We start from the raw sequence: 26993 nt of genomic DNA, 5'->3' as shown, positions 1-26993 counted from the left end.
ACAGCGGCTCCCTGAGAACTGCTTTTGTGTCCTGTTTTCCCCATGAGGCTCAGCAGCACTGCAGGAGAAGATCTCCAGTTATTCTGCTGCTGCCGAATGCATCTGAGCAGGGATGCAGGGCTGCATTCCTGAGGCTTGGAGAGCAGGAGGTTGCGGAGAGCGAGTGTTTTGGTGTAAACAACGTTGTGGGGACTGCCATGATGGCGTTGGGTCGTATCTCATCCAGTGGCTGCGTTCTCTGACATTTTATGGACAGCTGGAGAGAGATGAATGAGGCGTGTTCACCTCTGCGTAGGTGTTATGTGTGGTGCTAATTACATGTAGACACTTGATGTTGGTTTATGCTGTAATAATAACTGATGTTGACTTTTTTTATTAGCAGAGACAGTAGAAAGGACAGGAAATAATGGTGAGAAGAGGAGAAAAAAAGTTCTCCTCTTCTCGCCACTTCGTCCACACAAGAACCATGGCTCAATATGTCATGTGGGCTGGCTGCTAGGCCACTGGTCAGATGGAGATGTTCAGAAGTATATATATATATATCTCTAAATACTTCTGACGTTTTTCTTTAAAATTAGCATTTGTTTCTGGCTACTATGTACTATGTGTTTCTATGTAAGTACTGTTACTTCTAAGTGGGTTGAGGTGGGGATTTAGTGCATTTGAAGTGAAAGTACTTGATGAAGTACACCCCATTCAAAGATAGTCAATACATTTTTTTTAGATTTTATTTGGTGAATGCTCTCCAAGACTGCATTTATTTGATACAGAAAATGCAATAAAAACTGTAATATGTGACCCTAGACTACAAAACCAGTGATAAGTAGCATGGATATATTGGTAGCAATAGCCAGCAATACACTGTGTGGGTCAAAATTATTGATTTTTCTTTTATGCCAAAAATCATTAGGATATTAAGTAAAGATCATGTTCCATGAAGATAAATTTCCTATTGTAAATATATCAAAACTTAATTTTTAAATAGTGTTGTGCATTGCTAAAACCTTCATTTGGACAACTTTAAAAATTTTCTCAATATTTTGACTTTTTTTGCACCCTCAGATTTTAGATTTTCAAATAGTTGTATCTCAGCCAAATATTTTCCTATCCTAACAATCATTCATCAGTGGAAAGCTTATTTTTTCAGCTTTCAGATAATGTATAAATCATTCAATTTAATAAAGTTGACCTTTACGACTGGTTTTGTGGTAAAGGGTCACATATTATGAAATATTATTGCAATTCAATTTGATTACAATCTACAATTGAATTTTTAGCAGCAATTACTCCTTCAGAATCCTTCAAAATCATTCTGAAATCCTAAATTGGTGCTCAAGAAACTTTATTATCAAGAATTTTTTTATTATTATTATCAAAGTTTGTTCCTTTATTTATTTATTTATTATTTTGTGAAAGCTGAGACATTTTTTTTCTTTGATGAACAGAAAGTTCAAAAGAACAGCATTTATTGAGAAAAAAAATTATCTATAAAACATTTTACATTTCTTTTCTGTAACTTCTGAGTAATTTAATGCATCCTTGCTGAATAAAAGTATTTATTTATTTAAAAAAATACTGATCCAAACCTATCCACCTTATTTTTCCTGTAAGAGTGGGCGCAATCTTTTGTAAATGTAATGATTCTGTTTTCCAGTGTCATTCACTTCCAGCTGTTCTTAGCTGTACTAAACAGCTTGTTTTGCTGCTTGATATTGCAAACTGTTGTGTCTTACCGTATTATTTTAATGTATTATCTTAATTATGAACGCACTGGTTTGTTGTGAAAACAGTTTTACCGTTTACTGCACTCTGTTATTCTTCTTGTTATTTCCCTTCAGTGGCTAATGAACCATAAGTCTCGCCCATTCACAGAAAACGGCTTACTTCCATATTGAAAAAAAGGTGGATTATCATCATATATTGCACAATAACAGAAGTCAGACTTAAACTCACTTTGTCCATACAAGGAACATGTTTCAGTGTAGCACTTTCTATTGTATCTATTGTATCAAACCCAGCCTTTTGTTTCCCATATTGTCTTTTAAGTATCAATACCTCATGTTTCAATATCACTCAGTAGATTACAGTAGAATGCACTTCACTTATCAGTAAATCACATGGCTGGTCACTTGAAAAAAAAAAAAAAAACCTGCGCTCCTGTCGTCTGGCCGAGGCAGGTAAGTCTCCAGGGCTCACCTGTCAGCCTGTCGTGGGAAAGGAGCCTTTATTTCAGAGTCATGGTCGGGGGGGTTTGCTGCCATACACAACAGGCTGTGTGTGTGTAAGAATGTCGAATCCGGTGCCTCCCCTCCATCTGTGTCTCTCCTGAGCCGCGCGGACAATGTGCTTTGAGTGCAGGAGACGCGCTGCAGCCTGCTTCTCTCAGACGGCCTGGCTCCTCAGGGTCCGGCCCAGGCACAGAGCTGTCTTTGTCAGCCTAATTACCCCGCCTCTCCCCTTCTGCCGCTGCAGGGCCTCCACCACCACTCCCTGCCCGTGCTCCAAAACGAAGACACACACTTCATATCACATTCACACACACACACCTGTGTTGTTGTCGAGTTATCATGCACACTGAGAGCCAGTGGATCCAGATGTTCCCACATTAACACAACCCTCACCTCCGGCACTCCGGGCTCTGCCAGAGCAGATGAGCCAGGCCTGGTCTTTTGGGCGCAGGGGTGATTTTTATCTGGTTTCGCAGCAGGCAGGCTGCCCTGGCCCGCAGGAGAGCACAAAGATCGCTTCAGGAAAGAGATACCTCGGCTATCTGCACTACCTGTGTACACGCTGCAGATTAACCTTGCGAGTTTAATGAAGCCTGTCTAAAGCGCACTTCAGCCGGGCTTTAAAGCGTTCTGCTGAGAGGAAAATCTCTCTGTTTCTCCGCTCCTGGCTGCTCGCCAGCGCGCTGAAGACGAGGAAACCGAATCCCGTTGAAGGTACGGCTTTGTTTACGGTGACAGACGCAGGAATAGTCTCCGCGACCGGAGAGAAAAAATGCCATGGTGAATGTTTATTTGAAGTGACAAGTCAGAAAATGGTACAAAACAGACTCGTTCAACAAGGCTGACATTAACACACCATAAACCAAACTCCCAGAATACCTCGACACCTCTGCGCTCCTCAAATGAAAAAAGCCTCTGTAATATACCTCATGAAATATTAACGTGTTGGATTTTGACATGTCGTGTCCGTCTTCTCGGCCCCCAGGGTGCAAAAGCCTGTTTCCTGAGAGACATCCCCTTCTCGGCCATCTACTTCCCCTGCTACGCACACACCAAGGCGGCCCTGACTGATGAAGACGGGCGAGTGGGACCTGGCAGGCTTTTGCTGGCAGGGGCGCTGGCGGGTAAGCCACCACGCACTCTCCGGTAGCCGCCTGCCACCGCTGGCTCCATTGTGGTTGGCCGTAATTAGAGTGCTCAGTGATTTAGGCTGTGTTTTGAAGTGCGGCGCGCCTGCCAAGGGTCGGATATTTTCCACTGTTTAATATATAGGGGCTGGAAGTTTGTGCTTTGAGCTTTGAGAGTGTTAAAAGAGGAAAAAAATATCTCAAACTCCCAAAGTAGCCATACTGCAGGAGCAATAAACAGATCCTACGATACTGGCATGACCAGGCCGGCACATCCAAGATCTGACTTGCAATATTTTTACAAGTCTCCCTTTCCTCGTCACGTATAAAATACGATCCAGATCTGATGTTGTTTTTAATATTTTACTCTTGTGGTTCATCTTTAAGAAAACATTGTTGAAAAGACGACGTCTTTAGCCAAGCCAGTATGGTTTGGAATGTAAGTCAAAGAGAATTAATATTTATTTCTAATCCTTTTTGCCTTTTTAGATTTACTGCTTCTTGACTTGAGCATGATATTAGATCGAAAAGCCATACATGGTCAGAGAGAGCTTAGCATTCCTGTCTTCCCCAATGTTTTATATCTGTCAGATGGTTTAAAGCAACTTTTTATGGTTAGGTATGTTCTTATGGCATGTATCACTCAGTTTACCATTTATCAGCAATTCGAGCTTCAAGGCAATTAGTGATTTACAGTCAGTTCGGGAAATTTAATTACACGCTCAGTTTGTGTGCCATTATTGGTGAAGCAGGCGGCCTCTGGGGCATTGACCAACGTACGGTTGGCTTTTTCCCTTATGCCTGTTCTTGAGGAAATGGGTGTATGTATTACAATTTTAACGTAATCCATGCATCAAATTAATCTGTAATTTTTAATTTGATGTATTTCAGACTTTTCTAGTTTTTAAATTTAGTATTTTAAGCCTGTCAAAGTTAACGCGCTAACTTATACGCTACCAGTCAAAAGTTTTTGAACAGTAAGATTTTTTGTATTTTTGTTTTCAAAGAAGTCTCCTCTCCTAACCATTTATTTTATCCAAAGTACAGCAAAAACAGTACAATTTAGATTTTTTTTATTTCAAATAACTGTTTTCTATACAGTTATATTTTAAAATGTAATTTATTCCTGTGATTTCAAAGCTGAATTTTTAGCAGCATTACTCCAGTCTCATGCTCTTTTAGAAATCATTCTAATATTCTGATTTGCTGCTGAAAAAAAGTTATGTTGAAAACAGCGGAGTAGAATTTTTTTCAGTTTTTTTTTTTTTTTTGATGAATAGAAATTCCAGAAGAACAGCATTTATCTGAAATAGAAATCTTTTTTAACGTTATAAATGTCTTTATCATCACTTTTGATCAATTGAAATCATCTTTGATAAATTATATTAAGATGCTGACTCCAAGCTTTTGAATGGTGTAGTGTATAATGTTACAAAAGCTTTTTATTTCAGATAAATTTATTTATCTGAAATAAATTATCAGATAAATTATCATAATTTATCAGGATACTTTGTTTATCAAATTATCCTGAAAAAATGTACTCAACTGTTTTAAATATTGATGATGATATTAGTATAATAGCGTATAATAGCGTATAATTCAAAAGTGTTTAACAACATCAAATTTCATTCCTTGAAAATTATAGTAACTAAATGTAAAATTTCTATTTTTCTAAAGATATTATGTTCTTTGTGCTTAACAATGAAGGTTTGTCCACCGGAGCAGGTTAACAGAGAGAAAGGCTTGTAATTATTCAGATGAAAGTATTTTATTTAGATGTTAAAATAAAGCTCTTGAACGTGCCGGCGGTGTGACTGCTCAGGCTAAATGCTATTGCTGATTTAGGCTATTAAGAGCAGAATTGGTGCCACAGTGGCCTTTGTGCCGGACAGCGTGGGATAGGGCTTATGCCAGCCTCATTATTAGGTATTGTCTGGACCTTTAAATAAAAATAGGATGCATACCGTTTGATAAATGGTGCTTTCCGCTTGAGATATTCATAATGTTTGATAAAACAGGCTGCTGGTATTTATTTGACTGAACTAATTTATGGCACGCTGTGCATTAATCATAGATGGAGTCGCAGAGTTTACATACGCTAATGTTTTAATCCTGAATTCAATTATATTTGTGAATCTATTATGTTTAAATATGATGTCTGAATCCTTTAAGTTATTGCTTCAGTGTTGTAATGAAATCAAATCAGACTCTTTATTGACATGTGTGACTTCTCTTTAGGCATGCCTGCCGCATCCCTGGTGACCCCTGCTGATGTTATCAAGACCCGGTTACAAGTGGCTGCCCGTGCAGGCCAGACCACGTACAATGGACTCATTGACTGTTTCTGGAAGATTCTCCGGGAGGAAGGGCCTCGTGCCTTCTGGAAAGGAGCTGGAGGTATATCTCAAAGATGTACCTGAAATGAGTCATGCTAATGTTTTTTGCTACCAATGATTTTGGTTTCCAAGACTGTAGGATTTTCTCTGTTCGTTAGTCCACAAAATGTTGTAGTTCTTAAATCATGTTGAATTCAAATATGGTGTGGCAGGTGTCACATGTAACAGTTAGTTTGACGTCTTGATGTGCCACATTTGAATTAAAATACAAGCCCAAATTTGAGACCTACCCTAAAGGGGAAGATTCTCAGTGAAAATTTCACTCAGTTTATCAGAGAAAATTATGATCATATGACTTTCTGTAATTTTGGGGGAAATTGGGATGAATTCTCTCCTTTTGTTGAGTAAAAATCATACTGTCAACTGTTTTCTAACTTAAAAATAAAGAAAGAGAATATGTTATATTTCAGAATTTCTTAAAAGACTGTTCCAAAGACAAAACTTTTTTAAAAATTCCTTAAAAGAACCCCTGGTATTAAGACTTGAATGGCCTAATATAATGTAAAGAATGTCTGTAACTTAAATATGTAGCAGAAAACCCATGAAATTATAATTTTATACATATTTTAGACTATAGGGGATGCCATTATTTTAGGTGCACTGTGCATTCCACGTCAGTGACATCAAATAGTTGCACTCAGTGAGCTACTGGCACTACCTGTTGATATGTTAACTGCAACACAACTCAGAAAATAAAATACTGATACGATGCCACATTGTGCAGCATTTGGTTGTAATTTTCAGTCAAAGGGCAACAAGAGAAGTGATGTAAGTGTTCACAACTTTCCTAGCAATAAGCAGAAGAAAAAAGAATGGGAAGATGCCTGTGGTCGAGTAAAACTTCCTAAACTAATGCAGTGTTAATTTCGTTGCTAAATTATTTTCGTCATAATTTCCGTCAACAGCATTTTTTCACCGACGGTAATGAGACAACAACTCGTTTTGAATGACAAAAACTATGACGAAAATCTGTTGACATTTTTGTCAAAGAATAAAACAAAATGAAAATGTTAGGGAGGGAAGATTTGGGAAGAGATTTATTCAGAACGAATCTCCTGCGTAGTTAGGAGGTTAGATGCGTACATTTGAACTGTTTCATAGCCTATTGATCTATTCGGCGGGACGTAAGCTGGCATACATTTGCTTCACGTCTCATAAAACGTTTAAAAATGTCAATATCTGGGAGTAAGAGAAGAGGAGACATATGGATAATTTTGATGGCGCAAAAGAGAATTGGGTCCAGTTTTCTGAGCGCACACACCAAAGCAGCGTCTCTCACACAGCACACGAGTACTCTTTCACATCACAATTATGTCAAATTGTCCATTTTGACGAGTATTCACTAGTAAACTCACTTGGTTACTTCTTATGTGAACATAAACAGTTGGGAGAATATCGGACATGCATCAGTTTATTGCATCCGTGTATCTGGTTTTAAAGGAACAGGAGCCTAATTTAGTTGTTCATGTCTGTGGCATTGATGAATTGATGAACAGAAAATCACTTTGGTAGCCCTAATTAAGATTAAAATAAATTTATGTATATAAATAAATGTCTGCTTGAAAGAATGAACCTTAATATCAAACCTATACAATAAGTTTGGTAATTTTAGAGAAATGCTTAATAAATTACACTGTAAATAAACCCATTCAATTTTAGCCGACTAAATCTACAACAATTCAGATGGCTAATATATGACTAAAACTAAACAGGATTTTAGTCAAAAGACTATGACTAAGACTAAATCAAAATTTACTGTCAAAATTAACCCATGTCTTTGTTCTCTCCACTTTAGCCCAGATGCCTTTTAGGCTTTTAGTAGACCACAGCTAATGAAAGAGCCTACAGATGCCAATGGGTATAAGCGTAGGCCTTCTTATTGCTAGGAAAGCAGTGAAGACTTACATTGCTTCTCTTGTTGCCCTTCAACTGAAAATTACAACCAAAAGCTCTATAATGTTGCATTGTATCAGTATTTTATTTTCTGAGTTGTGTCGCGGTAAAAATAACTGGTAGCGCCAGTAGCTCACCAAGTGCAACCATTTGCCATCATCAATGCCGCATACACTACGCACCTAAAATCCCCCCCACACCCCCCCATAGTCCAAAATATCTATAAAACAATTTTGTTTTTTTTACAGAATGTAAATCTTTCATGGATTTTCAACAACGTATTTCAGTAAGAGACATAATTTACATTATATTAAGCCATACAAGTCTTAAAGGGATAGTTCACCCCAAAATTTTAATTTGATGTTTATCTGCTTACCCCCAGAGCATCCAAGATGTAGGTGACTTTGTTTCTTCAGTAGATCACAAACGAAAAAGATTTTGAACTCAAACCGTTGCAGTATGTCAGTCATATAATGGCAGTCAATGACATCCAAGGCTTTGAGAGTCAAAAAAACAAACACAGACAAAACCAAATTCAACCCTGCAGCTCGTGACGATACATTGAGGTGTGAAGACACGAAACAATCGGTCTGTGCAGGAAACTGAACAGAATTTATATTATTTTTTACCTCTGATCCTCCACAATGTCCAGCTGTCCTGACCGCGTTCACAACAGCCGACGTGTGATGCGTCAACGTGCTCTGGCGTAGGCGATCACGTTGGGAGTCTGTGAAAAGTCAACACTCCCGGGTGAGCTCGCACAAGCAAACGTGATGCTTTAGTTTTTAATCGGTTGCAACAATCAGGATAAGCACAAGTAGTTACCATTTTGAGTAGCCGTTGTACCCACAATCTCACTGTTTAAACAATGTGACAGATCGTTTCCGCGTACACATCTACCATGCCAGAAAACGTTGACAGTTGGACATTGCGGTGGATCAGAGATGTAAAAAAAAAAAGAAAGAAATACTGTTTCCTGCACAGACCGATTGTTTCGAGTCTTAAAGGAGAAGTCCACTTTCAAAACAAAGATTCAGATATAATGTACTCACCCCCTTGTCATCCAAGATGTTCATGTCTTTCTTTCTTCAGTTGTAAAGAAATTATGTTTTTTGAGGAAACATTTCTGCATTTTTCTCCATATAATGGACTGATATGGTGCCCCAATTTTGAACTTCCAAAATGCAGTTTAAATGCGGCTTCAAACGATCCCAAATGTGGTTGTAAACAATCCCAGCTGAGGAAGAAGGGTCTTATCTAGTGAAACGATTGGTTATTTTCATTAAAAAAAAAAAATACAATGTAAATACTTTTTAATCTCAAACACTCGTCTTGCCTTTCTCTTCCTGAACTCTGTGTATTCTGACTCAGGATAGTTAGGGTATGTCGAAAAACTCCAATCGTATTTTCTCCCTCAACTTCCAAAATAATTTCAAAATCATCCTACGTTGCTGCAGAAGTACCGACCCAGTCTTTGCAAAGTGAACATGCAAAGAAGATCAAACACCCTTAACAAAAAAAAGGTAAAACATCGATATAAGGATGATTTCGAAGTTGAGGGAGAACATGAGATGGGAGGTAGACATGTTCTTACTGTCATAAACCGGAACAAAAACATTCCAGGCAGAGTAAGAAAATATAAATTGCATTATTATATTTATGAAAATAACTGATCGTTTTTCCTCAAAAAACAATTTCTTTACGACTGAAGAAAGAAAGACATCTTGGATGACAAAGGGGTGAGTACATTATATGTGAATCTTTGTTTTGGAAGTGGACTTCTCCTTTAACACCTCGATGTATTGTCACGAGCCGTGAGGTATAATTTGGTTTTGTCTGTGTATGTTGTTTTGACCCTCAAAGCCGTGGATGCCATTGACTGCCATTGTATGACTGACAGACTGCAACAATTTTAGTTAAAAATCTTCATTTGTGTTCTACTGAAGAAACAAAGTCACCTACATCTTGGATGCCCTGGGGGTAAGCAGATAAACATCCAATTTTCATTTTTGGGTGAACTTATGATTTTATCTGTCCAAGTTTGGATCAAAAATAGAATGAAAACAAATTGGTTTTATAAATGTAGAATCTATAACAGTCCGCTTGGTGATGCTTCATTTTAATGTTTCTTTTTTCTTCCTCAGCACGTGTGTTTCGCTCCTCGCCTCAGTTTGGAGTGACTCTGGTGACCTATGAGCTCCTGCAGAGGTGGTTCTACATAGACTTCGGTGGACAGTAAGACTCTCACACTTCCTAAAACTTTGAAATAGTTTAGTAACACTTTCTTTAGAATTCTTCCATTAGGAAAAAAGCTGTGGGCCACGTAGTGTGATTGTGAAGAGCACCGAAATGTCAGATGCCCTGAAATTTCATTAATAGCTGTTTAGAGAGGGCTGGCTTTGTAGCAAAGACTCTCATTTCGACGGGCACTTTGTTACAGCTGAGGCAGGAAGGCCTAATTACTACACAAGAAAGCGACGAACGCCTGGACTGAAAGCTGTTTGCCGTGGCATCTTTATCTCTCCTGCCGGAGCGAAAAACACCCTCGCTTTATGATTTAGAAAGGGTCAGCTGACTCACTGAAGCCTGGAGGTGACATTTCTAGAAATGCTCTTCCATAGCCACATGGCTCCATGTGTCCAAGTGATTTGAGGTGGGGAGAATTGCTTTGACTGGAGTCTGTTCCAGTTCTGGACAGAATGACCTTATTTTCCCGTGGAATATTGTGCTGTCCTGAAACCCAGAAACCACAGGCGCATATAAAAGAACATGGTATATATACAAACCTGCGTGTGGATTTGTTTTTATACCTGTTTATATATTGATCGATGTGGCTCAGTTAAGCGCTCTAAAAAATATGTGCTGTCATATCAAAAAGTGTAGTGGAGATAAACAGCCTAACTGAATTGTGAAAACAAGTAGACTTTCCTTTCAAGTTGTGGAACACAAAATAAATGAACGGAGCGGTTTCTTGCCTTTTTTGAAACTTTTCCATTTAGGATACAGACTGTATTTTAGGACATTTTATGACATCAGTTTAAATGAAATCATACGTTCATGTACTGTAGGTCAGATCTGAAATTTTTTTTATGTGAAAAACACACCGTAGAAATGGCAGAGGATGCATTTTATATATACAGACTACCAGTCAAAAGTTTTTGAATAGGAAGATTTATAACGTTTTTTAAAGAAGTCTCTTCTGCTCACCAAGCCTGTGTTTATTTGATCCAAAGTACAGCAACAATTTAGAAAAAATTTTACTATTTAAAAGAACTGTTTTCTTTTAAGTATATTTTAAAATGGAATTTATCCCTGTGATCAAACCTACATTTTCAGCATCATTACTCCAGTCTTCAGTGTCACATGATCCTTCAGAAATCATTCTAATATGCTGATTTGCAGTTTATTATTATTATTATCATCAATATTTAAAACATTTTTTCTTAGGATTCTTTGATGAATAGAAAGATCCAAAGATCAGCATTTATCTGAAATAAAAAGCTTTTGTAACATTATACACTATACCATTCAAAAGCTTGGATTCTCTCTCTCTCTCTCTCTCTCTCTCTATATATATATATATATTTTTTTTTTTTTGTGAAATAAATTATATAAATTAATACTTTTTATTTAGCAAGAATGCTTTAAATTGACGAAGTTCTGATAAAGACATTTGTAATGTTACAAATGGTTTCTAATTAAGATAAATGCTGTTCTTCTGTACTTTTTGAGCAGCATATCAGAATATTAGAATGATTTTTGAAGGATCATGTGACTGGAGTAATGATGCTAAAAATTCAGCTTTGAAATCATAAATAAATGACATTTTAAAAATATATTCAAATAGAAAACAGTTATTTTAAATAGTAAAAATATGTCAAATTGTACAGTTTTTGCTTTTTTTAAAATATATTTTATTTAATCATTTAATTTAATAATATAATTGAATTTAAATAAATGATTATTGATTGTACAATTGATATTGAATTGATATTATGCATTGTGAAAGTGAAATATTCCTTTTCAAATCTGCTATAAATAAAAATGTTTCAGTTAGGAAAATAAATAATAAAAAAAATGCTTATTATAATAGAGAAGAGATTTGTGGAATTTTTTACATTTTTTTTTAAGTGTCTTCTCACAAAGGCTGCGTTTATTTGACAAAAACACAGTAAAAACTGAAATAATTGTAAGATATCATTACAATTTAGTTGAAATAATGTTTTTTTTTTAATTATTTAAAATTTAATTTATTCCTGTGATGGCAAAGCTGAATTTTCAACATAATTACTCCAGTCTTCAGTATCATATGAACCTTCAGAAATTATTCTAATATGCTGATTTATGCTTAAGAAATAGTTCTTTCATAAGTGTTGAAAACAGTTGTGCTGCTTTATATGTGTGTAAACAGTTAATATTTGATGAATAGAAAGTTTAGCATTTATTTGGAATAGAAATCTTATAATATGTGACCCTGGACCACAAAACCAGTCATAAGGGTCCATTTATTTGGCTGAGATACAACTGTTCGAAAACCTGGAATCTGAGGGTGCAAAAAAAAATCTTGAGAAAATCAAATGAAGTCCTTAGCAATGCATATTACTAATCAAAAATTAAGTTTTGATATATTTACAGTAGGAAATTGACAAAATATCTTAATGGAACATGATCTTTACTTAATAACCTAATGATTTTTGGCATAAAATAAAATTGACTGATTTTGATCCTTACAATGTATTTTTGGCTATTGCTACAAATACACCCGTGCTACTTAAGACTGGTGGTCCAGGATCACATGTCTATACTTTCACTTTTGATAATTTAATTCATCCGTCAGGATCAAGTATTCCAGAAGCTGTGCTAAAATAGAAAAACTGGGAAAAAATAGCTCTTGAGCACATGCATATACGGAATAAATGAAAAGATGTGGTCATAGTGAAAGTCTATTTACATGCTTTTTTCTTTGTCATAAATATACATAAGCACATAGACATTGACATGTTTATTTTATTGCTTATGCGGATACTCAAATTTAGATGTAGTTTTTCATATTCACGTCTGGTTTTGGTGCTTCAAACAAATCTGAGCTACACGGTTATGATTTCATTCAGGCTAAAATGGTAAGACGACATCCTAAAATAGGATTTGTGTCCTAAATGGAAAGTTTCTCTTTTTTTTTCAGTTCTGGTGTATTCATTTATTTTGTGTTCCATAACTTGAGGGGAAAATATTCTTGTTTTCACTATTGAGACAGGCTGTTTATTCTTTTTGACAGGACACAGCAGAATGTGAAGTTTCCCTTTGCTCCTCCTCCTCCTCCTCATCCATCTTCTCTCTCGCTCTCTCCTCACCACAGAAAACCAGCTGGCGCAGAGCCTACTCCCAAGTCTCGGATCAGCCTCCCGGCGCCCAATCCTGACCACATCGGTGGCTTCAGGTTGGCTGTGGCCACGTTTGCTGGCATCGAGAGTAAATTTGGACTGCATCTACCACGATTCCGAGCGTCTGTCGCCCCACACGTTTGAGGCGGACGCATCCACTTCGGCTCCGCTGGAACAAACACGCATATCAATCTCTTCCTTCTTGTTGAGAGCATAAAACCCTCAGCAGATGAAGTGGAAATAATGTTTTATGTGATTGTTAGTGCAAATTACAACTTTTAAAGTACAGCATAGATGGGATGATGCTTAATATTTTTTAAATCTACCACAAAGTCCTGGATTGTAGTGTGACTTTGATTTATTCGAAATGTAAATCAAATCCTTTTTATTTGATTCGCTCAGTTTTGTTATATTTTTATTTACCTGAAAAAATTACCTTTAGCAGACTGTTACAAGACAGCTAAATGGATGTTGACTAACCAGTCACTTGGTGCATATTGCAAGGTTTTAAACCAGTACAAACAGATCCAGTTCGAAATGACCATGCATTTTTTTAAATGACAGATGTGCAACTGTTTACATTTTCATTTCTCCTACCATACAACTACACAAGCACATTGGGCAGTTCATTTCATTACTGACGTGGACTCTCACGTTTGAATGTATTATAGTATTTCATATTTATGTTTGTATAGTGTTGTATTTGTGTGTTGGGAATCTACACGCAGTGGCAATTTCTGGTCAATGTGAAATGAGAGGTTTTACAGATGATGTTTGTCAGTATGTATTTCTCAGCCCCTTGAAAAATGATGTGAAGACTAAATTGAGCTGTACAGTAGAGCTGATTGCACATACACTGTAGTGTGTAAAGATTGTGCCTTACTGTAAGTATGGCAGCAATAGATGCAGTGATGGACAGATTTATTAAAAGGAGATCAAACAAAAATGGTTGCTAGAAGCATGTTTTATTTGCCAATGCTCGTTTCATTTCAGTAACGTTATTACTAACATGTGAACATATTTTGTAAGCACACAATACCTGCTTGCATCGCTGTTACACTGATGACAAAACCACTGTGAATATTGTTGACACAGTCACCAACTTATATATATAACTTAATTTGTAAATACTTCATGCAGGGGCTCCGTACAAAAATATATACACACACACACTATTCAAGTACACTAAAAAATAACCACAAACCAATATCGATGACTTTCTAGCAGCAGGTTATTCAAATTCACATTTTTGAAATGCACATTTTCAAAAATGTTATTAACTGATTTAGCAGTAATTGCCATCAAGGTAATGAGACGGAACGTATCAATAAAATACAACTAACTCTCGCACAACAAAACTATACATAAAGCGCATGGAAATGAAACCGAATGTGCTTAGGAACAAACCCATGAGTAACAACATTAAAGGGATAGTTCATCTAAATATGAAAAAAGTCTGTCATGTACTCAAATTCATGTCATTACAAACTTGTTTGACTTTGACATGAGCAGTGGTGAGTAAAAGAAAGGGCTCACGGTCCATGCAGCTTTAATTTCTCAAGTATAACGTCTGTTTTGCATGTGTGATACTTTTTGCTAATTCTGTAAATTGTATAATTCGGGCTCATTCAAGTCATCCGTTACGATAATCGGTTTTTATCGCAGTCTTCACTTCTGAATTATTTAAACATCCGGCTCGTAAACGTCATTTGTTCATGATTCGGATAACATTAGTCACGTTATTTCCGCTAGGACAATAGAAAGACGTTTCTTAATAATTTGCTGTACACAATCATCATAGTCATACAAACTCACATTCACAATATGATTTTATTTGCGGTTGTGCTGAGTCAGCTGCTGGAAAGCGGTGCGAGAAACACGTGACACAGAGAACCTACTAACTTGGCACATTACGAAAAAATATCAATAATAGAAAATAAATAACAACATGGCCCAAACTGTGCATTTATGTAGCGCAAATACACTCACGCTGTTGCTGATATTAGAGGCTGCATCAAAAAGCGCATAAGCTACTTCCCTACTATATAACGAAAAACACTATGTCAAAAAAGTAGTATGCCCGAATTCACAGTATTCATAAAACAGTGGGAGAAAATGTTCCCTACTTTTGAGATTCTGGAGTGTGCATACAATGGACACTATCCCAAGAGGCCAGCAGTCTGCAATGACAAGGAATGTAGTATGTCTTGATTAAATTCTTACTTTACAGAACATACTTTTTGAACAGCCGCTATGTAATTACTCAAAGTAGGCCTATGTATTTAGAAAGTATGCGATTTCAGACACAGCCAGAGTAGTAGATTAATCTTGGGATTTTATTGGAAAAACTGGGATTCTACTTGGGAAATGAATATTTATTCATGATTTTTTTTCTCCCTAGACCAGTTAAAGGGATAGTTCACCCAAAAATAAAAAAAATGCTCCATGATTTACTCACACCAAAGCCATCCAAGGTGTACATGACTTTCTTCTTTCGGAGGACTGCTATACAATCAGAGTTGAATTAAAAAATGTCCTGGCTCTTCCAAGATTTATAATGGCAGTGAATGGGTGTTGAGATTTTGAAGTCCAATAACGTGCATCCATCCATCATTGAAAGTACTTCACATGGCTCCAGGGGGTTAATAAAGGCCTTCTGAAGTGAACTGATGTGTTTGTGTAAGAAAAATTTCCTTTTTATAAACCATAATCTGTAGCTTCCGCTAAATGTCATACACGAGTTCACGAGAGAGTGGCATTTCAGCAAAAGACATAGGGCGTAGGCGAACGTGGTGACAAACGCTGAAGCGCAGAGGACAGAACAAAACAAAACACTGGTCACAAATTAGAAATACAAAACGAGGATTTGCTGTAAACAAAACTTGGTTCTCGCAAGACTAGCATATTCTCACTGGAGTTTACACTACACATACGTCATCTTCTGGAACTCCACTCTCTCGTGAGCACGTGTACAGTTAGCGGAAACTACAGAATAGGATATGAAGTTTTAAATATGGATATTTTTCTTACACATGCGCATCGATACACTTATTAACCACCCCAAAACTGTGTGGAGTACTTTTTATGATGGATGGATGCACTTTATTAGACTTCAAAATCTTAACAGCCATTCACTGGCATTATAAAGCTAGGAAGAGCCAGAACATTTTTAAATATAACTCCAATTGTATTCATCTGAAAGAATAAAGTCATTTACAGCTAGGATGGTAAATCATGGGGTAATTTTCATTTTTTGGTGAACTATCCCTTTAAGCACAAAACTCCATCATTCAGCTGATTCTAAAGACTGTATAGGTCCCAACGTTAAAACAAATACTAACCCTTGACCCCAACCTAAACTGTAAACTCAGTATAGCTTTGGTAGCACATCCTGATAGCATTAGACCTACTTTTTGTATCGATTTGATCCAACTAAGATATTTCTGAACTTTTCTTGACAGGTGACTGCATGATTGGAGTTGACCAACGGAATCAGTGTGGTTTAAGTGGTTTGGAGAAAAAGAATCATGCAATATTTTTACCCAGCCCTAGTAACCCATTTTTCATGTTTTGGATAAACGATCCCTTTTATTGGAGAAAACAGCACAGTACTAGTGGACATGCTAATTGGGTGTGTTACATCAGGCTCAGTCTGGGTTGGTGATGACTCTGATCCTGTGTTTACGTGGCCAGCTCCACGGGGCCCTCCTCTTCACCGTCCCCGTGGTTGGCACGGATCTCCATCAGCGTGCGGCCGAAGCGGGCCCAGTCCTCACTGTGGGGCACGGCCAGCTGCAACAGATGAGCGTTTTAGAAATCCAGTGCCAAAAACAGCCCCCACCCCTCCAAAGCGCCACATCAAGAGCAAAAGCTACGCATTACATGTGCTGTCACAGTGTGGGAGAGGAAAGAGATCACCACACATTGTGATTCAGAGACAGAACAATAAAGCTGCTTGTTTGGCCTTTGAGTGCTGAATATTTATCGTGTCAGTTCTCAGGAAGAGGAAGATGGGGACTATGGGCCGGCTGGGTGACGATGTGGGATCGCTTTCTGCTGTCAGAGTCAGATTTAGATGAGAAAGGACGGCTGCCTGCCGCCCAGGCTGAGGGAGAGAGAGAGGGAGAGAGATAGAGAGAGATCTACAGGGTATAATTAAACAGGAATAGAGAGGTGGGAGGAGATGACAGCCACTTCCAAACCCAAGACCAAATCAAGCTCTTTTATACTACAGCAGGGGGTCTTAAGAGGCCTTCATCAATAAATGACCTTATAACACTGCGATTTCATCACTATATTCTACATACTACGCATATGTGTTATTTAGGGGCATTTACTCTAAGGATGAGAAAAAAATTCATAGGACAAAAATAGAACATTAAAACCTTTATAAATAACTTGTTTTTCTAAAGACACATTGTCCAATAGCAACACCGGCAGGTAAAGATACAGCGGGAGTCTGTTTCTCTCACCTCCCCCCTAAGCCCACTGAGTTTTAACAGACCCCCCCTAAAGCGTGCAGTGGGTTTAGTGGGGGGTAACTGAGAATGAATGGGGGAAAATCACATGAGAGGAGGCAATGCCTCCATCACGATATGACTGGATATGACCGGTTGTGTTCAATTGTGATTGGCTCATGCGAATAAACAATATAATGGCGTTAATGGGACTCATTTTAAAAAAGTAAGTACATACTTATATATAACCACTTTGTTACATCAAAGTAAGTCTTCAAATTAAAAAGGCATGAAAACATGATCTGTGGAGTTTTTAGTGAGTAATCAGCTTGATAAAATTTAAAGTAAATCTCCATGTCTGTGAACAATATATACTGATGATCCAAACGATTTAAAAATAGTTAAAAGTTTACTATTAAAAATAATAGCCGAACACAAGTTCACAAATAAAACATATTGTTTAAACTGTTACTGCCTTAAGTTGTTGTTTTGGAATAAATGTAAAATGCTTAAAAACACTAACTTGATGAGAGTCATACTTGGCTTTAATAAATAAAATATTGATAACATTGTTAATGTAAAAATATTAAAATAAATAGTTTTTTTCTGATAGTGTAAGTATTGTTTTTTAACCAAGAAAATGTGACTGGGACATGAATTTACATTTGATTTAAAAAAAAAAAGAAAAGAAAAAAAAGAAAGAAAGAGGATACACTTTCCATGTATGGTTTGTTAGGTATGGAAGCCCGTTTATTGCGGTTATTGCGACTTGTTATCAGAATTGTGAGATATAAACTTGCAATTCTGTGAACATATCAGTCTTTTTTTTTCTCCTCAGAACTGGACTTTATAACTCGCAATTGCGAGTTTGTATCTCATAATTCTGAGATAAAAAGTCAGAATTGTGAGATACAAACTCGCAATTGCGAGAAAAAACGTTGGAATTGTGAGTTTATATCCCACAATTCTGACTTTATATCTAGCAATTCTGACTTTATAACTTGCAATCTCACAAATCTCACAGTTCTAAGAAAAAAAAAGTCAGACTTGCGAGATGTAAACTCGAAATTGCGAGAAAAAAAGTCAGAATTGCATGATATAAACCTGCAATTCTGAGAAATAAAGGTGCAATTGTGTGATATAAACAATTACAAGTTATAAAGTCAGAATTCTGAGATATATTGTGCGTTTATATCTTAGTTCTGAAAAAAAAAAACAGAATTGCAAGTTTATATGACAATTCTGAGAAAAAAAGTCAGACATGCGAGGAAAAAAGTCAGAATTTTAAGATAAAAAGTCGCAATTACATTATTATTTTTTATTTAGTAGAAGAAACGGGGTTCCATAGTTAGGACAGGACAATATTTATCCGAAATGCAACTATTTGAAAATCTGGAATCTAAGGGTGCCAAAAATTCAAAATCATGAGAAAATCGCCTTTAAAGTTTTCCAAATTAAGTTCTTAGCAATGCATATTACTAATCAAAAATTAACTTTTTTGATTTATTTACAGTAGGAAATATCTTCATGGAACATGATCTTTACTTAATATCCTAATGATTTTTGCCATTAAAGAAAAATCGATAATTTTGACCCATACAGCATATCGTTGGCTATTGCTACAAATATACCCGTGCTACTTAAGACAGGTTTTGTGGTCCAGGGTCACATATGTGTTGCATTCTTTGCGCCGCCACAAGGGGCAGTACAGCATATATTTGCATAAACAGGGGGTGACCTGCGGCTGAAGAACAAAATCTATTTAACTTCAACTGTGAATCGCCCAAAATGGCATCTGAAAGTTTATGCAATATGACTCAAGCATAGCGAAAACATGCTGTGGTGATCCAAAGCAAATATTTAACAAAGTCTACTAAATATAACACAAAGGGACCTCGGCAGCCGTCAGAAGTGGTACTTCTCGCCGCGACTGGAAGTTGGTGACTGCCTCGGCCGATGGAGGCCATGTTGAGTGCTTCATGTCAAAGTCTTTTGTAAATAAGCCCCGTTCCACCTAAACCCTTCAACTTTCCTTCACTTCATTTTATTGATGACCCACCATTATCATCAGCCCAAAGAGCCCACATGCTCGACCGACGTACTCTCCAATTACCACAACACACTGCGCTAAGATTAGCACTGCCCCACACACGAGGCGAAACCCGGAGACCGAAAAGAACATGGTGAACATGGGAGTCCTGGTGGTTTGCCGCTCTGTGACGGTGGTTAAGTCATGTGGAGACTGCCTTAAAATAAGGAATTAAAATAAAAGATTCAAACAAAAACACGCTAGCCACGCGGAGAGCTTGGTAAACATGCAAACCCTTTATGTCAAACTCTGAGAGATTCAATTTCACTTCCACTTTCATTCAGCATCCAGGCCGTACTGGGTTGATGATGTTCGCAAAGCTAGCGTACAGCTGAAAATAATTCTGAGAGAACTGTAATAACAGTAATTTCGCACATTACGATACTTCATTGGTGACAAAAGATTCATACCTCTCCAACGTCGTATATCCACACTCGTCCCTCTGAGTCTCCCACGGCGACCTCTTTGCCCCCAGCGGCCCATCTGACGCGGTTCAGAGCGGGGGCTCCCTCTATTGTCACACTGGCGGTGGGCACCTAGACATAAAACACACCTCTAATCATATACAGCTTCATTTCAAACACGCAATATGAGGACGTGATCAGAGGCAGCTCTCATAGCTCAGGAGACTTAAAGGAGTACTCACTTCAAAAGTTTGTGGTCAGCAAGATTTTTAAAAAGTTTTTGATACAAATCTCAAATGCTCACCAAGGCTGCATTTGTTTGATGATACAGTAAAAACTGTAATATTGTGAAATATTATTACAATTTTAAAAACTGTTTTCTATTTTAAAATGTTTAAGAAATGTAAAAAAGTTAAAATGTAAATTTTCAATTACGCGAAAAAAAGGGTATTCGGTATTGGTCATTAAAAAAACACACACACACACACACACAATTTGCCAATAAAATAATTTAAAATAATTTAAAGAAAGTTTTTGTCAGAGCCCTTGTTATTCTTTATTTTGACATTAATTTTCATTTTTCGACAAGACATACTTCGGTTCAAAATATCACTTATCGGTTTACTTGATCTGTAATAATCGGTAACGTAATCAGCCCTTAAACACATATCAGTCAACCCCTAAACAATATTAAAAGCTTAATATAATGAAGAGATCAGTTAAAGAAAATTTCAATTACGAAAAAAAATAATAATTAGGGGTTGACCAATTATCAGCCGGGCTGATTACTGGCACCGATATTAAGCATTTTTATGGTTATCGGTATTGGTCATTTGAAAACACATGCACGCACACAGAATTTGCCAATAAAATAATTTAAAATAATTTAAAGAAAGTTTTTGTCAGAGCCCTTGTTATTCTTAATTTGACATTAATTTTAATTTTTGCACAAGACATATTTCAGTTCAAAATAAAACTTATTGATTTACTTGATCTGTAATAATCAGTATCGTAATCAGCCCTTAAACATGTATCAATCGACCCCTAAACAACATCACAAAGCTTAATATATCAAAGAAGAGATCAGTGCAATGTTGAAGTATATTTAAATACATGGTAAAAGTCTCTTATTCTCACTAAGGCTGCATTTATTTGATCAAAAACACAGTAAAAACAGTAATATTGTGAAATATCATTACAATTTAAAATAACTGTTTTCTATTTTTAAATGTTTAAAAAAGTTAAAAGGTTAAAAAGTTAAAATGTATAGTATCAATTAGGAAAATAAGTAAATGAAATAAAAAAGTAGGGGTTGACCAACTATTTGCCTGGCTGATTATCAGTGCCGATATTAAGCATTTTTATGGTTATCGGTAAAGGTTATTAAAAAAAAAACGATTTGCCGATAAAATAATTTAAAAGCATTTAAAGAAAGTTTTTCTTAGAGCGCTTGTTATTCTTAATTTTGATATTAATCTTCATTTTTACACCAGACATTTAAGTTTAAAATATTAATTATCGGTCTGCTTGATCTGTAATTATCGGTAACGGCATCAGTCTTGAAAAATAAATATCAATTGACCACTAAAATATATTATATAGTACATTAAGCCTAATATAGTAAAGAAGAGATCGGCAAAACGTTTTAAGTATATTTAAATACATTTTTATGTTTTTAAAGTCTTATTCTCACTAAGGCTGCATTTGTTTGATCAAAAATACAGTAAAAACAGTAATATTGTCTGTAAAAATATCATTACAATTTAAAATAACTGTTTTCTATTTTTAAATGTTTAATAAAAGTTAAAAAGTTAAAATGTATTGTTTCAATTAGGAAAATAAATAATAAAATAGAAATATTAGGGATCGACCGGCATGGCCGATTATCAGTGCAGATATTAAGCATTTTTATGGTTATCGGTATCAGTCATTTAAAAAAAAACAAAAACAAAACAACTTGCCGATGAAATAATTTAAAAGCATTTAAAGAAAGTCTCTGTCAGAGCCCTTGTTATTCCTAATTTTGACATTACTTTTCATTTACAAACCAGACATATACATATCAGTTTAAAATATCAGTTATCAGTCTATTTAATCTGTAATAATCGACCCTTAAAAACACATATCAGACGACCACTAAAAAATATTATAAAGCTTAATATGATAAAGAAGAGATCAGACACAAATGAGACAAATGTTGAATTATAAAATGAATGTGGATTGTATAGCCCTAGTGCGCTCATGCAAGAATACAGAAAAATATCCTAAATTACAAGAAAGAGGATTCAGATTTACAAATCTGTCAATCTCACTACTGAAAATGTGTCTTTAGTTTTTGCATACTAGTCTACAAGTCATGTAATGTAAACATACAGAGCCATTGTGATAAAATGATGTTGTTAGGAAGTCTAGTCAAAGCTGAGCTCTAATAGGAAGAAGACATGGATTCCACAGCTCTACTGGAAATAACTACTAGAGCTTTTAATGATTTCATAAATCATCATGAATAGTTGTGGCGCACACATTAAAGCGATGCACAGGCTCTGTTTGTGCGCGTGTGTGAGGTTGATTTCTGCCTATTACTTATGACAGTTAAGACTGGCCTGACATATGTTGTCAGCAAAGATGGAAGCTGTACGCTGGCTAATACAAAAGCTTCCTCGCTTCAGAACAGACTAACCACAGCCTGAGAGCTATTAGCGAGCAGCTTCCTCCAAGAGTCAACTGCAAGGTTAAATTGGCTGCAAGCTTCTCTTTGCGTAAATTGGAACCAGGCGAGCCCGCAGTCTGTTAATGGTGTTATGGGTGAATTTCTTTATAAGTTGACAATGGAGAACTGTTGGCTGCTTTCTGGCACAAGATCTTTGGCTGTTTACGCATGTGTCCGTGTGTGCGTCAGCATGCACGTTGCCGTGCCACTGCCGGCTCCTGATATTTTGGATAACGTACATTGTTCTTGAGACAACACGCACACACTCTCTCATTATCTGCTCTCAACAGACCAAACGAGCTGTTGACACTGGAACAAGCTACATAGGTCAGGGTCAAAGGTTACTGATATGACACTAAAGGCCAAACTTACATGAAAGTCATAGTTTCAACACTAACAGAACCACTGTCATGTTTTGCTTTGTTTTTTTTTTGTTTTGTTTTTTTTTGTTTTTTAAGGAAATGGTGCCACAGTGGACATATGTTCTTAGTAGTAACTAAATAAAATTTTCTTAATAACTTCAAAAATTTTATAGAGTGTAGTGCACCATGTACATATGTTATACAAATAAGAATGGACAATGTCAATTATGAGCTAATGGAGTGAAACATGGGCTGATATATCAAATATCAAATATTAGCTAATATAAATACACTGTTGTAATGTAATATTCAATAATATTGACCAATCTTTGATTGCAATCTTTTAATTGCAAAGGCTCACCTCAAGGTAATCTCTAAAAACACTAGTTTTATTTCCTAGTTTATTACACTGTTAGATGCAGTTTTTAGTGAATCTGAAAATTTTAATTTTTTTATACTGAACATTACAATACTGTAATGGCTAAATTTACTAGAAGCATTTTATACTAATAACTACTAAACTCTATTGCAATTATTAGAATGGCCAATCAGCATTCTCCAGTTAAAACAGATGGGGCAGACCAATCCGTAAGTCGTAGAGACTTGAAACTTGGAGTGATGGTAGTACTCACACCCTCTACAACGTCACCAAGGCTCACCCCAATCGGCCTGACGGTGACACTATAGAGATCAAAAGTACGAAATCCCTCATAACTCCTAAACCGTCATTTACAGGCTCAATTGTCTTTACGCTGTATTTTGGATTTTGGGAAAAAAACAAAAAAACTTTTGCGAACTAGTCATACATTTTTCAGCCTATCAGAACCAAAACCAGTGCAGAAAGATTCTCTGGAGAGTGAATATCAATAATTATCAAAAAAGTTGAACTTTTGACTTACCATCGCGTCAGGACGCCGAAAAGTTCGTAAGGGGCGGAGTTGCTTTTTCTACAACGGCTATAACTCTTGAATGGAAAGATATATTTTCACCAAACTCAGAACACCTATGTAAGAGATCAATCTGAGGTCACAGTAAACAAAAATAAATAAATAAAAAAATAAAAATAAAAAGATGTGTTTGGTCACTTGGTGGCGCTATAACAGGGAAAAAAAATTAAAAATGGCTATAACTATGCACTAGGGCAGGGAGATTTGGCAAAAAATTTAAATCTTGATTTTTTCAGAACATTTATCCAATTCTTGATTTTTGACGATTTTTAACTAGTCAACTTGAAAATGTAACTACAACACGATTCAAGTAACTTTTTCTTTATTGACCCTCTAATTAAAGAAATTATATTCCAAGTGTCAACATGACGTAAATGTTAAACAACTTGTTAAATGTTTTCTTGCAGAAAAGAACTGCAACTACATCTTGTACAAACTTGTCATACATATTATATGTTCATAAATAATAGGAGGAAAATGCTTTAAAAAGCTCAAAAGTCAAGGTCGTTCAAATTCAAAATGACTGAAGGTGTAACACCAGCAGACCTTTATTAACTATAAATGTTCTGTAAAAACAATGAACAGCAGCCTTCAGCCTGTCATCATCATGCAAACATGAAATATCAGACATACAGTAGTAGTTCTTCACAGGTTTTTCTATGAATCAGATTATGCTGCTTTTCCATTGTTTTTTTTTTTCTATGTAAACATGGACGAGTCTGACTGTTGCGCACGAGTCTATTGCAGAGTCTCATGCATGAACGGCATTCTAAAAACGAGGCACTTCAGTTAAAAGTTCACTTCAATCCCATCTTCTGGCATTTTCCTATTTCACTGCGCGCGTCGCATCTGTCAACACAAAAGCACATTCTGTGTGAATGGCGCCAAGTGATATGAGCGCGTCACACGTGAGCGGTTAATCACGTGCGCCGACATGCGGTTGGATCGTACTTTTCTCTTTACTGTTGTCAGTGTCTAATTCTAACGTTTACTAATATTTCTATTCAAAATTCCTCGATTTCGAAAAAATGAAATCGTGGCAAAACATTAAATTTGAATTAATTGATAAAGAATCCAGAAAGCCACTAGTCGGCGCTAACAATTTTTATGCCTGTAATCACATGGTGTTTCACACATCCACACAACATTCATATCATTTGATAGATCTCCTCATAATGAGCAACTTTACCTCAAGAACCGCTGCTGTCAATCAAATTGTTCATTAAATATGATGTAAAAAACCTACTTTTGTGAACTAGTCCTAGGTTATTCACATAACCTCAATTAAACCACTGCAGTACAATTCTCTGGACTCTGTAGATCAATAATTATCAAAAAATATTGAATTTTACCCTTTGGGTAGCTATAATTGGGTAATTTAGAAAAGGGCATTCATACTTAAATGCGTATAAATGGTGACCAAAAACTCAAAACTTCATGAAACTGGGTGAGAACATGCGACAGATGATTCTAAACAAGCATTTAAAGTTTCATGGAGATTGGACTATAGGTGGCGCTATAACATCCATAAATGTTAATAAATATATTTCTATGCTAAATTACCTAGAATAGCCAAAAATGCTCCTTTAATCACTTCTTTATTTGTTTTTATTTTTATTGTATTGTAATATTTATGCATCCTTATTTTTGCAATACGGTAATCATTCATCACCATGGTATATACTGTATCAAAGTATGTCTTGTGTATTGTATTGTGTCTGTATTGTGGAAGAGTGATTAGCATAAAAGCACATGGTGCTTAAGTGGCAGTTGTGGGTTTAAATTTGGCTCATTTTTACCATTTTACTTGAGTTAAACAGAATATTGAAGATAAAAATTAATACTGAAATAAATAGGATGGGATTAGTTTAATCTAATGAGATTTGATTGTATTATGAAAAGCGGTCAGTAAATGAAAAAAATAAATAAATAAAGAGCTTGATTACAAAAGGCTTTTTTTTAACGAAAGCTTACGTTAACATTATTTTCTAAGAATCATTCAGTCAGACCAGAAATGTATGATAAGAAGGTCAGGTTTGATTTCAATTTGACTTTGAGTGTACAGTATATGATTTACAATCAGTGAGTTGTTTATTGGTTACCTTCCACCAAACCCACAGCGTATGGTTATAGAGAGACGGGTGAGTCGAGAACAGCAGATCTCAGAGCAGTATGTAATTAAAGTGGGTGTGTATTCCTTAGTGGACAGGCAGTGTCAGTCAGAGCAGATCTCATCTCACACAGAAGAGACGTAACACCCAACAGCTCTCGCTGGACCCTGCGCTGTGGCCTCAGGGGCCACAGTTGTGAGGCATGTACACCATTACAGACTGACGTATTGTGCGAATGGTCCATGTAGCACTAAGTCAACTGTCACATGAAACAACATCATAGCATGTGAAGCATGATGACACTCCATTTTCAGTGACATACACTGCTGGATCCAGTATATGACAGTTACAGTAACATGACCTCACTGTTCTAGATTGCATGCCAATACACCGCAAAAATCTAAACATCCTTAAAAACATCTTTGATCAAAACTGCTTCAGATACAAGACTCATTCTAAGAGAGGTTTATATAGAATATTTTTGTACTTGTAATTTTTCATAACTTATTTTTCTTAATTTAATGCCAAATTATTTTTTCTTTTCATAGAATAATATATTATTTTTTTTTTTATATAATTTAACTTACATATATTTATATAGTTTTCATTGAAAAATCAAAAAAATTGTATATTAAATTACAAATTGAGGTTAATGTTAAAAACAAGATAAAAAAAATTCCAGTGGAGTAATGGCAAATTATTTGTTTGTTTGTAGAGAAAATATCTTGAATATTATTATATATTTTTCATGTAATTTTATTTTCAATTACTTTATTTTTATTATTAAAATAATTGTAAATTAAATGACAAATTAAGGTTACTGTTAAAAACCAGATTAAAATGTAATAAGTAATGACAAATAATTATTTATTATTTTGTTTTTAGAGA

General features: G+C 35.9%; 2 protein-coding genes across 7 annotated transcripts in view; one reads left to right on the top strand and one right to left on the bottom strand.

The window, feature by feature from the left end:
- The window catches only part of LOC127181432 (electrogenic aspartate/glutamate antiporter SLC25A13, mitochondrial), a 60326-nt gene extending 46366 nt beyond the window's left edge, over window positions 1–13960 (top strand). For all 3 annotated transcript variants that reach the window (XM_051136182.1, XM_051136183.1, XM_051136181.1), the window contains 4 exons: window positions 3214–3352; window positions 5594–5752; window positions 9789–9879; window positions 13001–13960. In XM_051136182.1, coding sequence (XP_050992139.1) covers window positions 3214–3352; window positions 5594–5752; window positions 9789–9879; window positions 13001–13169 — 558 coding nt within the window. In that variant the 3' untranslated portion in view covers window positions 13170–13960. The remainder of the gene's footprint in view (window positions 1–3213; window positions 3353–5593; window positions 5753–9788; window positions 9880–13000) is intronic.
- Window positions 13961–16192: 2232 nt separating this feature from the next.
- The window catches only part of LOC127181434 (cytoplasmic dynein 1 intermediate chain 1), a 79219-nt gene continuing 68418 nt past the window's right edge, over window positions 16193–26993 (bottom strand). For all 4 annotated transcript variants that reach the window (XM_051136186.1, XM_051136187.1, XM_051136188.1 and 1 more), the window contains 2 exons: window positions 19982–20107; window positions 16193–16817 (listed from right to left, as the gene is read on the bottom strand). In XM_051136186.1, the coding sequence (XP_050992143.1) occupies window positions 16707–16817; window positions 19982–20107 (237 nt within the window). In that variant the 3' untranslated portion in view covers window positions 16193–16706. The remainder of the gene's footprint in view (window positions 16818–19981; window positions 20108–26993) is intronic.

The sequence above is a fragment of the Labeo rohita genome, chromosome 19, assembly GCF_022985175.1.
Source record: "Labeo rohita strain BAU-BD-2019 chromosome 19, IGBB_LRoh.1.0, whole genome shotgun sequence".
In the NCBI taxonomy this organism is placed as follows: Eukaryota; Metazoa; Chordata; class Actinopteri; order Cypriniformes; family Cyprinidae; genus Labeo; species Labeo rohita.
The sequence above is the reverse complement of the archived record's forward strand: the minus strand, read 5'-3'. Positions and strand labels throughout refer to the sequence as shown.